General features: G+C 35.5%; 1 protein-coding gene across 4 annotated transcripts in view; it reads right to left on the bottom strand.

Annotated features, from left to right (window-relative positions):
• Positions 1-3,639: 3,639 nt before the first annotated feature.
• Positions 3,640-11,759, bottom strand: part of LOC121974871 (putative HVA22-like protein g) — a 31,960-nt gene continuing 23,840 nt past the window's right edge. For all 4 annotated transcript variants that reach the window (XM_042526143.1, XM_042526142.1, XM_042526141.1 and 1 more), the window contains exon 7: positions 3,640-4,378. In XM_042526143.1, the coding sequence (XP_042382077.1) occupies positions 3,959-4,378 (420 nt within the window). In that variant the 3' untranslated portion in view covers positions 3,640-3,958. The remainder of the gene's footprint in view (positions 4,379-11,759) is intronic.

The raw sequence follows: 11,759 nt of genomic DNA, 5'->3' as shown, positions 1-11,759 counted from the left end.
AGGTGCTGCCCTCCAAATCAAATAACCCTAAATCACCATTGATCATAGATCAACAAAGCTTAGGTTAAGGGATTCATTATCCATTGCTCCCTCTTCTTCTCCAGTGGCTGTTCACTGCTCCAGCAACAAGTTATGGCGATCGGTGACTCTCACTCAACTGGTGGTTGCTGTGGTGGTGAACCAGAGTAGAGGGGCAGCGACGACATAAGGACCTCGAGTGGTGGCCATGGCAGGGCGACAGTGGATCTACCGGTGGTAGACCGTGGCCACCGTGGAGCTGGTTGCGACTTGCTCTAGCGAAGGTCAGTGCGGCAAGGCCATCATCGGCGTCGGTGACGTCAGGATCGATGGTCGGCAAATGAAGAAGAAGTTGAGGTGAGGGGGATCTGATGCTAGGGTTTAGCCTCCCCCCTCCCTTGGCTGACGATCCGCCTGCACTACGACAACTCTGGGAGAAGGACAATCACCAGAGAGAATTAAGCGATTGGTGAAGGAGGAGGAAAGCTCGGTCGGCGATGGACTGAACGACGTTGATGAAATCGATTTCCTTGTGGCATCGAGGAAGAAGCATCGAGCAGAGAGATTGGAGAAGAAAGGAAGAGGAGAGAGCGTATAAGTGATTAGGGGTACTGTAGCGATAGCTAGGGTTTAATCAAATTCCTCAATCAACTCCACTTTAATTGGGTAATCCAAACAAATTTTTCCTAAGCCTAATTAATTCATCCCCTTAAATACGTGATATGGACTCCGTTTAAATCTCGAAAAATTTCTAAAAATTCTTAAAAAATCTAATAAAGTTATTCCTCTAATAATACTTACTATTTAATTTGCTATATCTTAGCAAATCTATCTTTTAAAATAAATCATTGCATTTAAAAATAAAAAATTAACCCAATCGCTACACTATAGCAATAGATTGGGAAAAATACAAAGGAGTAAAATAAGTATTGGGTATATGATTTAGTGATTTTGAAAGTAGGGTATATAATTTAGGTATTTGACAAAGTTAGAGCATCCACATCAGTTTCTCTATTACTATATTTAAAATTTAGGGTAAATCATCCACTTTATTAAATTTAGATAATCATTTTTCACTACACACTACATCAAATACCCTAATATTTCCATCATCCTTAAATTTTTTTATTATTTTTTTCTCTTTCTTCTATTTTTTATTATTATATTTATGGAATGAGTGGAAGGAGAGAGATTAAAAAGAAATATTATTTTATTTTTAAGGTAGAGGTTGCATTCTCTAGATTTAGAGAATCACTATTCATCAAATCTAAATTTAGGGAATGAATAGGGTAACTGATGCAGAGGATTTTTAGTTACTCTATCTAAAATTTAAGGTAAAATCTTTGGATAAAGTAGTTGATATGGATGCTCTTAGTTATGTGGTTCGATAAAAAACTAAATTTAAATTATTTAAAGTTCACAGAGTAGCACACGATGTTGCTTTCATTGAAACTTCTTGAGCTAAACCTTTTTATTATGTTCTTTGGAATCTTTGGCGTCATTCTATTTTTTTTACTTTTCAATTTTGATAAGTGTAAGTCTATTAAATATTAACTATTATCGCATTTAAATTTATATTTTAAACCATCAATTAAAATGAACAGAAACAATATTTTAAATTTAAGGGTTGACTTAGTCATAATGTAGGTGACACCCATTGAGTAGACTTGATGACTAATATCATATGGGCTCAAATTGAGCTTGATTTAGATTCATTTTGATAAATTTGAGTTGAACCAATGTTTAATTTAGGATAATCTAGTATAGTCATATTTAGTTGATTTAGTAAAATTTTTAGGACTTAAAAGTTATATATATCTCTTCGCATTCTCTCTTCTCTTCTCTCCTCATCCTTTTCTTTTCGATGATACTTCTATGCTTTCCTATTAAATAATATATGTGGAATAACGGTTGCCAAAAGAATTTAAAGTGAAACAACAATAATTATAAATGATGAAAATAAATATTAAAAAAAGTAAAAATTATGAGTTTAACTTCTTTTACTGTTGTATTTGACCATCCAAAGAGACATGATAATATGGTCATGTTACTTGGGATGGTCTAGTGACTAATATATGAGGTGAAATTTGGGATTTGAATTTCGGTAAAGTCGAGATAAATATCTTCTTTATGTGTTAGTCATTATTCTAAAGGTTAGTAACCGTCCGTGATTTACCTCCTTCGTATTGATATTGGGACGAGTTGGCGACGTATTCGTCTGAAGTTAATTTTTAGTGAATACAAAATATCTTTTTGGATGTATGATCTTCCTCATATAAAGGATCGCTATGTTAAAATAAAATATTTTATATGATTTATCTATACTGAACTATTTGTAATGAGTAATATTATGTGCTCCAATGATAACATGGGTCATTCATTAGTATTTATTTTATGTGATGATAAGTATAATAATTAATAGATTTATCTCTTAAATAAATGATGACAATTAAATTATTATAATTAAATATAAATAATAGTATCATATAAAGAATGTCAATATCTAGAATGTATTAATTAAATGTTGGAATGTAACTAACTTGGAAGTGGAATGACATTGCTTATGAAAAAAAAAACGAATTTTGATTGCTATGATGCCCGAAATGGAATGGCTTTATCAGTTTCAAAGTAATTACGCAATAAACCTAAACAAAGTATAAGAGAAGCATAACCTCAAAAAGTGCTTGTGAAGAAGGAAAACCCTAAGCATAAAACTCTTAACATTTTGCACTAACATTTAATGAATTGTTCATAGTATCGAGCTGTTTCTCTTGGAGATTACATATTTAAACTTGTCGAGGGCTAGAGAGAATTTTATCAAGCAATAGTTGGAATTACAAGAATCATAGAAACACAATGGGCAATAGGTAGGCCCCAGGCTATCATGTAGTGTGTAGTGGTAGGATGATCATGTAGTCTCCCAAGTATTTCCTCCAATGGGACAGTAAATCTGGGATGTTGGGCTATTGGGCCTCATGTTGCGAGCACTTTTGAATGTTTCCTGATAGTCGGTAGAAAATTTTTATAGGATCGAACCGATCATCTATAAGATTAGTTAGTTCGAACAGAATATTTGATGTTAAAAAAGGACAATAAATAAAGACTGTTGATGAAATTTAGTGACAATAAAACAAAAAGTGATTTTATTCATTCCGAGCCTCCCTCATCACTAGTCCCGTAGGAAAATGAAGGGAGGTAAATCACAATACTAAACGATCTCTAAGATGGGAAGACATTTAATCTTCAAAAAAATAAATCCCATGAGAATCAATCCTTACCCAATTGAGCAACTTTGCCATTCAAGTACCAACTCGCCTATATGTAGAGGCGAGCATGGGGAGGCAAAAAATTTTTAAGCAAGGTTGGCAAAGGGTTTAGAAGTTTTATTAGATCCAAAGTGGCGTAAAGTGTAAATTTGACAAAATACAAGGATTGCTCTTTTGATCGTAAATTTTATAAACTGAGGGGCAACCTTTTAATTTTTGACATTTTTTATTGATATAGCTGAACTAAAAAAAGCCCAACATTTTATCAAATTAAATAGGAATTTAAATTCACAATACTATTCAAAATATTTAAAGTCTAGCGTAAGAAATTCTCAAGGAATTAAATTCTGACTCGTTCACAATTTCTCTATTGTCACACAAGAGATACTAATTAATTCAAAGTTCGATTCCCTACAGCTATTTTCTTCGGCCATACATTTCAATCAGAAAATTCATTTCCAGATTTCATTCTTTCCTACAATCTTCAGAGAATCATGAACTTGTTCAAATGCAGTTACTAACCATCTGACATCAAAACAATCAAAGAGAAGTTTCCAGTTCCAACAAGCAGTCTAACGAGGTTTCGAGAGTTATTTACAATCTCATCTGAGATTGTCTCGAAATCGTCCCAGTCAAATGAATTCCCAATGTTAATGTGAAATCAAGCTATACTTCTAGCAAGCAGATGAACCAGAAGTAGCAGCTCGATTTCTCAACCTAGCACGAGTCACACGTATAGCCCCCTCTATAGGTGTCTCTTCAACAGGGCTGTGATCTTGCTTTTCTTTTTCATTGCCATTTTGTTTGGCAATTGCAACCTGTTGTGTTTCCTTTTCACCTATGGCTACTTGAAGGGTAGTAGTTTCGGTGTTTGATTGACTCAATGATGATGGAACTTTGGCAGTTGCCTCTGACGGATGAGGAATATCTGTCTTTACTGGTTCCTGACGTTGGATTCTGGTGGGGCTGGATGATACTCTGCTGGGTTGCTTAGCTTGCTCTGCTGGCTCACCAGCACTAGCTGATGTTGATTTTGTTCGAGGAATTTGTTGAGACAGTGCCTGTCCCAGTGCTATCTTTTCTGTCTGTGATCGCTGCAAAACACAATACGATAGAGGCACATTCAGTTATGATCAGATGATCAATTGTGCATGTGCAATTTAAATCAACAGAGATTTTAAGCTGCATAATCTAACTGAAAATCCAGGATTAAATTAGATCAAGCATTCAATTAATTGTTTAGCAGCTTTACATCTATCGAGTACACACCTTTTCCAATTGTTCAAGACTAGCTTTTGATTTTTATGGCCTATAACCATGTAAAAAAAGAATGGTCAACACACTTCAAATTTTACTGTTGAGGAGGTAACAAATTTAGTTAACTGCAGAGAAGCACTTAAACATTTCCCCGACAAAGCATGTTGAGATGAATTTGAAGGACGGAATTCAGATGTTGAATGGTTGCAATTTTATAAAGTCTATGGCAGGAGGACTTCGGATAGAAGGAACTGAAATAACTTTTTACAAAGAAATCACTACGATTAATACCTCGCCTGAAATTTTTATATCAGCCAAGGTAATTCCTGAGCTTAAAATGAATGAAGATGAATATTTGAATTTGCATGAGGAATTATTATCATCAAAACAAACTTTAGTAGGGATTGATTTTAAGATGCAGTATGCACCTTGGAGATGATCCTCTAAAACACTGGTCAAAAAACAAGGTACGATGTAAATTGGATATAATTAACCCTGATATTACCATACAGGATAAGCCGCTTAAGCACATAACTCCTGCAATGGAATCATCCTTCAAGTTTCATATAGATTCCTTATTAAAAATAAAGGAAATTCGGCCTAGCACAAGCAGACATAGAACCATGACTTTCATAGTACAATCAAGGACTACTGTTGATCCAATCAGTGGTCAAGAGAAAAAAGGAAAAGAAAAACTTGTATTCAACTACAAGACTCTCAATGACAACACGTATAAAGACCAATATTCCTTACCTGGGATAAATCTTATTCATAAAAAAGATTGGAAATAGTCGGGTTTTCTCAAAATTTGACTTGAAATCCGGTTTTCATCAAGTCATGATGAATGAAGAATCAATCTCTTGGACGGCATTCCTAGTACCCCAAGGGTTATATGAATGGCTGGTAATGCCCTTAGAATGCGCCAGTAGTTTTTCAACGAAAAATAGATACATGCTTTCAAGGTTGTGAGGAATTTCTAGTCGTATATATTGATGATATTTTCAGCAGATGAGGAGCAGCATTGTAAACATCTTAATAAAATGCTGGATATTTGTCAGAAAGAAGGACTAGTACTTTCACCAACCAAAATGAAGATAGCACAACCAGAGATAGAATTTCTGGGGATAATTATTGGAAATCGAAGGATCAAGCTTCAACAGCATATAATTAAGAAGATTATAGACTTTGATGAAAAAACCCTTATCACCCTAAAAGGGTTGCGTTCTTTTCTTGGAATCTTAAATTATGCAAGATCTCATATTCCAAACCTGAGCAAGTTATTGAGACCATTATACTCCAAGACATCCCCGCATAGAGTAGGCGATTCAAAACATCAGATTGGGCAATAACCAAGGAGGTCAAGATACTGGTACAAACTCTACCTGACTTAGAATTACCTCCTGAAAATGCATATATTATTATTGAAACTGATGGAAACATGGAGGGATGGGGCGGAGTCTGTAAATGGAAACAGGCAAAATATGATCCCAAGAAGACAGAAAAAATTTGTGCATATGCCAGCAGGAAATTTTCTGTAATCAAATCTACTATTGATGCGGAAATCCATGCCTGTATGGAAGCTTTGTCAGCCATGAAGATCCATTAATAAGATAAAAAGGAGATTACGTTGAGGACAGACTGTCATGCTATTATTAAATTCTTCAACAATTCTGTAAGTAATAAGCCATCTCGTGCCCGATGGATAACCTTCACGGACTATATCACTGGCACAGGAGTTGACATAAAGTTTGAACACATTGAAGGCGTGAATAATGAGCTAGCAGATGCATTATCAAGACTGGTACATCACATCGCAAATAAAGCAACTTTATCTGAGGATTAGATTCAATTATTAGGCCAAGTGGGTGACTCAGTGGAGGAGACTCAAGATGCGAGCGACACAATTAAAGGGGTTCTTGGCAGAACTATAATGGCATTATTCACAAAGGTGACACCTGTAAATGATACTGGGAACTGAGCCCCGAGGAGCCGTTCCTTTGTAAAATTATTGTACTATGGTCATCGCTTTAGGCCAATAATACAGGTTAGTGGGATAAAAAGTAGTGAAAGGATAAGATGCGATGGGGCCATAAGCGTACTCGGTCTTATTCCTTTTCCTCTACTCTTTACCTATAAAAACCTCATAAATGATCTTAGAAGAGCATACGAGAAATACTCGGAGTTCTACTAAGAAAGCTTGTAAGTTTGAGTGCTTGTGTAAGTTTGAATGCTTGTAAGACTGTTTGTGAGAACTTCAATCATAATATCTTAAGTTCAAGTACCCATAGTGGTCCTGACTTAAGAACTTTCTCTTTCTCGCTGCGCCCGCCCATTTATTTCAACTATTTGTGAGAACTTCAATCATAATATTTTAAGTTCAAGTACCCATAGTGGTTCTGACTTAACTTTCTCTTTCTCATTGCGCCCGCCCGTTTATTTCTGGTATCAGAGCCTTGTTTGATTAAAAATGGAAGTTCTTGGCTAAACAGAAGAAGGTATTCTAGAGAAGTAGTACTCAAGAGGTATGAACCATTTTTCTATAGAAAGTATTACTTAACAAGCTATTTTTAAGTAAATTCTTGTAGCGTCCAAATCCTATATGGAGCCATAAAAGGCTTTAGTAAGATCATAAAAGGCAGGAGACCGTTAATGGATCTGAACCTTGATTTTATGGTAAACTTGAAGGGTAAGAAACTACTTGTAATTTATTTTAAAACATGACTGGAAGGTTAGAAATTGGTATCAAAACTCAAGAACTACTAATCTGGAATACCTTAACCTAGAAACAAAGGACTCGTTAAAAGGAATTTCAAATAACATTGGCGTTATTTATGATCGGTTATTATTACATTCAAAGGTCTCCATATCTGAATATAAAACTCTCTTCAGCTTAATAAAGCAGAATCATTTGGAAATTTCTCAGAATTTGCAGGATCTTCTTAAGGAGCAAAAAAAATACAACAGGCAGTTCTGCAATTACAAAAGGAGATATTACAGCAAAAGCCTTTAACTGCAAAAGACATTAAGGAGTTGGTTTTGGAAATCACCAAACAACCAAAGTTTATTGAGGAAAAAGCATTAGCTCTTGCAGAAGAATCGAAAAGGCAAATCAAGGAGATAATGCATGAAGTAAAAAGGCAAGTATCATGAACTTTCCTCTTTCATCAAAAACAAAAGATTATGATGAAACTTTAAGCAATACTGAGGAAATTAGTTCACCTGCTGTCGGTTTTGTTATTGCAAAAGACACAACAAATAAGGATATTAATAGACAGAACAATACTATAATTGATCTATTGATAAAAATCAACAACAAGTTAGATCAATTATTGGCAAAACCTGTTTCTAGTAATACTGAGCAGGTACTAAATCTTGCTAAGCAATTGGAAGGTCTTACTTTGGGAAAAGTAAAAAAGAAAGAGCCCTTTTACGTATATCAAGACCCTTTGAAGATATACAAGGAGGAAAAAGAAAAGCTCAATGGCAACAAGGAATAGACCAACTATTTCTGAAAGAAGTATTACAGAAACTACAGAACCAGTAACTTCTTCCCAAGAGGATCAGATCAGAAGTTACAAAAGAATGGCAAGACTTCGGTATGAAGCCCAAAGAAGGTTAAGTAATTCAAGGGGATCAAGAACACTTGAAAGTTAATTAAATCCTGAAGCTGAACTAGAACTTTCTCAGAGACAGAGAGCTTCATTAGTTCCAGCAGAAACATTATATTCAACAAACTGGTCAGAACCACGACACAGAGTCTATCAGCACTACTCAGAAACAAGAATTTTGGTAATTGGAGGACAACAAAACCTTCCCTTAATAAATCAAGAAAGTTATTCCATATTACGACAGGAAGGTATGCTGCTAATCCATCTTGGGTTAGTAATGATTAGGGTTCATGCTTTACACCGCAGAAATGCTGGAGTAAATGCCCTAGTGGTCCTTCGAGACACACGATGGAGGGATGATAGATCTATCATCGGCACAATGGAAGTTGACCTTTCTGGAGATACACAGTTAGTCTATATAGCCCCTAATATACTGATTAGTGTTGAAGATTTATTTCATCACATAGAATTGGCTATACAAACTCATGGATATGAAGAATGGAATACTCCTGAGTCAAATTTACTAATTACACGAGGATTAATTGGAATATTAACAAATACAAATTATGCGGGTTTTAGATATAATGTGCAAAATGTAGCAGATTATTTAGCCAGTGCTGGAATCCATGCGGTAGCAGCGTCACCAAGAACAATCACTGAATTACAGGGGATGAGATGGATCTTGCAACCACCAGCAACATCTCAAATCAGAAATCCGCAGGAGGTAAGAACCTCAACCTTAATGGATGGTTCTATTTCACTATCCTTTCAGGGATACTAAGCTGCTAAAAATCCTCAAGCAAGAAGATTAAGCAGCTTCGATATAGAGGAAATCAGAAATGAAGGAGAAGAATTTATTTCTTTTATTGAAGAATGTGGACAACTTGATACTACTGAAAGGTGGGATACCCTCGGAGAACCTAGCGGAAGGTATGATTATTATGTTAATTATACAGCACCTCTAATACAACCTTTCATACCTGCAACAAAACCATCATGGGGAGACGAGGATGAAGATGAAGACAAGTATACTGATAATGAAGCTGTTTTTCCAAGTATTTAGGAAGACACCCCATGGGAAGATGATCCTTACTTTGAAATTGAAGATCTACCACTAGCAGAAGAACCCTATCCTGATGAAGAAGAGGAAGAACGAGAAGCTTATTTCCTTGGGTTAGAAGACCTGGAAAATGATTATCCAACAATTTCTCCTACATCCGTGTTATTAAGAGAAAATCAGGCATTACCTATTCATTGGGACAACAGTGATGATGAATCAAGTAACTACCGACAACAAATAGTAGAGCAACAATGGAGTGCTACACAAAATATCACTGAAGGAGTAAATAAATTAACTGTTCAAGATGACACTACCTCAGTCGAAGGTACGGAACCTAATGAATGGCTACCTTATACTAATTATACAGATGAAGCAGCCCATATGAGAACAGATTCATTAATGGAACAATTAGAAGCGTTGGACTATCCAATCTTGCGGAGTATGATGAATCAAGCAACAAATGGAAATGCACTATCCAGTACCAGTGCAATCTCCAAGTATAACCCTCCCCAAGAATCTTTAATGGGTCAAGTAAATTATCCTCCTGCGCAGATAAATACAAGAGTTGAACCAGTAGAAGCACCTGCAATAGTAAATGGAAGGTTCAAGCCACGAGGATTTAATCACCAGCCATGGACATTACCATCAGCACAAACAAATGATGGTGCACTCTTGATTATACCAGAAGATATTGGGCAATACTCTGAGGTAATTTCAAGATGGGAATCAATCACGAATAACCTGGTAAATAAAAAAACCTGGCTGGACAATTCACAGAAGGTACAATTTATTGAAAATCTTTTAAGAGAAAATGAAAAGAAAATATGGATTCAGTGGCGTATGGCATACGCTGCAGAATATTTTATCTGCAATCAGAAGATCCTTCTTATTGGAGGATCCATATCAAGGTTCCACAGTGGAACAAGATCAAGCTTATATTGATATTGAACGACTAACATGTAATAGCATGAAAGACATTTTCAATTACTTGAATGATTACAAGGTATTGGCGATAAAATCAGGACAGATGTTTATAAGCCCTGAGTTATCCGACAAGTTATTCAGAAAGATGCCACCGATTATTGGAAATGAAATAGAAGCAGCTTTCAAGGCAAAATACCCTGCTAATCAGGTTGGTGTTATTCCAAGAATACATTTCACTTATCAATACCTGGCTGAAATTTGTAAAAAAGCTGCTATACAGAAGAGTGTCAAAGATCTAGCTTTCTGCAGCAAAATACCTATACCAGGATATTATAATAAACAGAAGAAATTCGGTTTACGAAAAGCCAAAACATACAAAGGTAAACCGCATGACTCTCATGTAAGGGTATTCAAAAAGAAGAAAGCAGATCAACAGAAGAAGTGCAAATGTTTTATCTGTGGTGAACCTGGACACTTTGCCAGAGACTGCAAAAAACAAATAGGCAACATAGCTCGAGCGGCTGTGTTAGATCAGCTAGACTTACCATCAGATTATGATATTCTTTCAGTTGATCTTAATGAAGCTGATTCTGATGCTATTTGTTCTTTTTCAGAAGGAGAAATGGCTCCAAATTATGTTAATTTAATTCTGGATGATACACCTTGGATGCAGGAAACTATTTTCATGTTAGGAGCTGAAAACTGCGGTTGGAGAAGCCAAGTTTTTGTTCGGGAAAAAATGAAGAATTGCCAACATCAGTGGGAAGAAAATCAGGTTATCACTGATAGAAAGTATGTATGCTGTACATTATGCAAATTAATTACCACAGATCCCATGCGGATACATTGTTTAATTTGCAAAATGACGGTATGTCCAGCATGTGGACCATTTTATCTGAATAAAACCTTAACTCTAAAGAAGCATGAAATTATTCCCCCATATGATAAAGAGGATAAAGTAATACAAGATTTGCTGGATTATACTAATTATTTGAGAAAAGACCAGCAGTCCACCAAAGGGAAACTCCTTTTTTGAAGATCAAAAGGTTAACAAAAACAGCTAAGCTGGTGATTAAAACCTTAATTGTTTCTGTTAACCTTTTGATCTTCAGAAAAAGAGTTTCCCTTTGGTGGACTACCGGTCTTTTCACAATGATACTGCGCAAATAATTAGTATAATCCAACAAATCTTGTATTACTTTATCCTCTTTATCATATGGGGGAATAATTTCATGCTTCTTTAGAGTTAAGGTTTTATTCAGATAAAATGGTCCACATGCTGGACATACCGTCATTTTGCAAATTAAACAATGTATCCGCATGGAATCTGTGGTAATTAATTTGCATAATGTACAACATACATACTTACTATCAGTGATAACCTGATTTTCTTCCCACTGATGTTGGCAATTCTTCATTTTTTCCCCAACAAAAACTTGGCTTCTCCAGCCGCAGTTTTCAGCTCCTAACATGAAAATAGTTTCCTGCATCCAAGGTGTATCATCCAGAATTAAATTAACATAATTTGGAGCCATTTCTCCTTCTGAAAAAGAACAAATAGCATCAGAATCAGCTTCATTAAGATCAACTGAAAGAATATCATAATCTGATGGTAAGTCTAGCTGA

This window comes from Zingiber officinale, chromosome 4B (assembly GCF_018446385.1).
Source record: "Zingiber officinale cultivar Zhangliang chromosome 4B, Zo_v1.1, whole genome shotgun sequence".
NCBI lineage: Eukaryota > Viridiplantae > Streptophyta > Magnoliopsida > Zingiberales > Zingiberaceae > Zingiber > Zingiber officinale.
The sequence above is the reverse complement of the archived record's forward strand: the minus strand, read 5'-3'. Positions and strand labels throughout refer to the sequence as shown.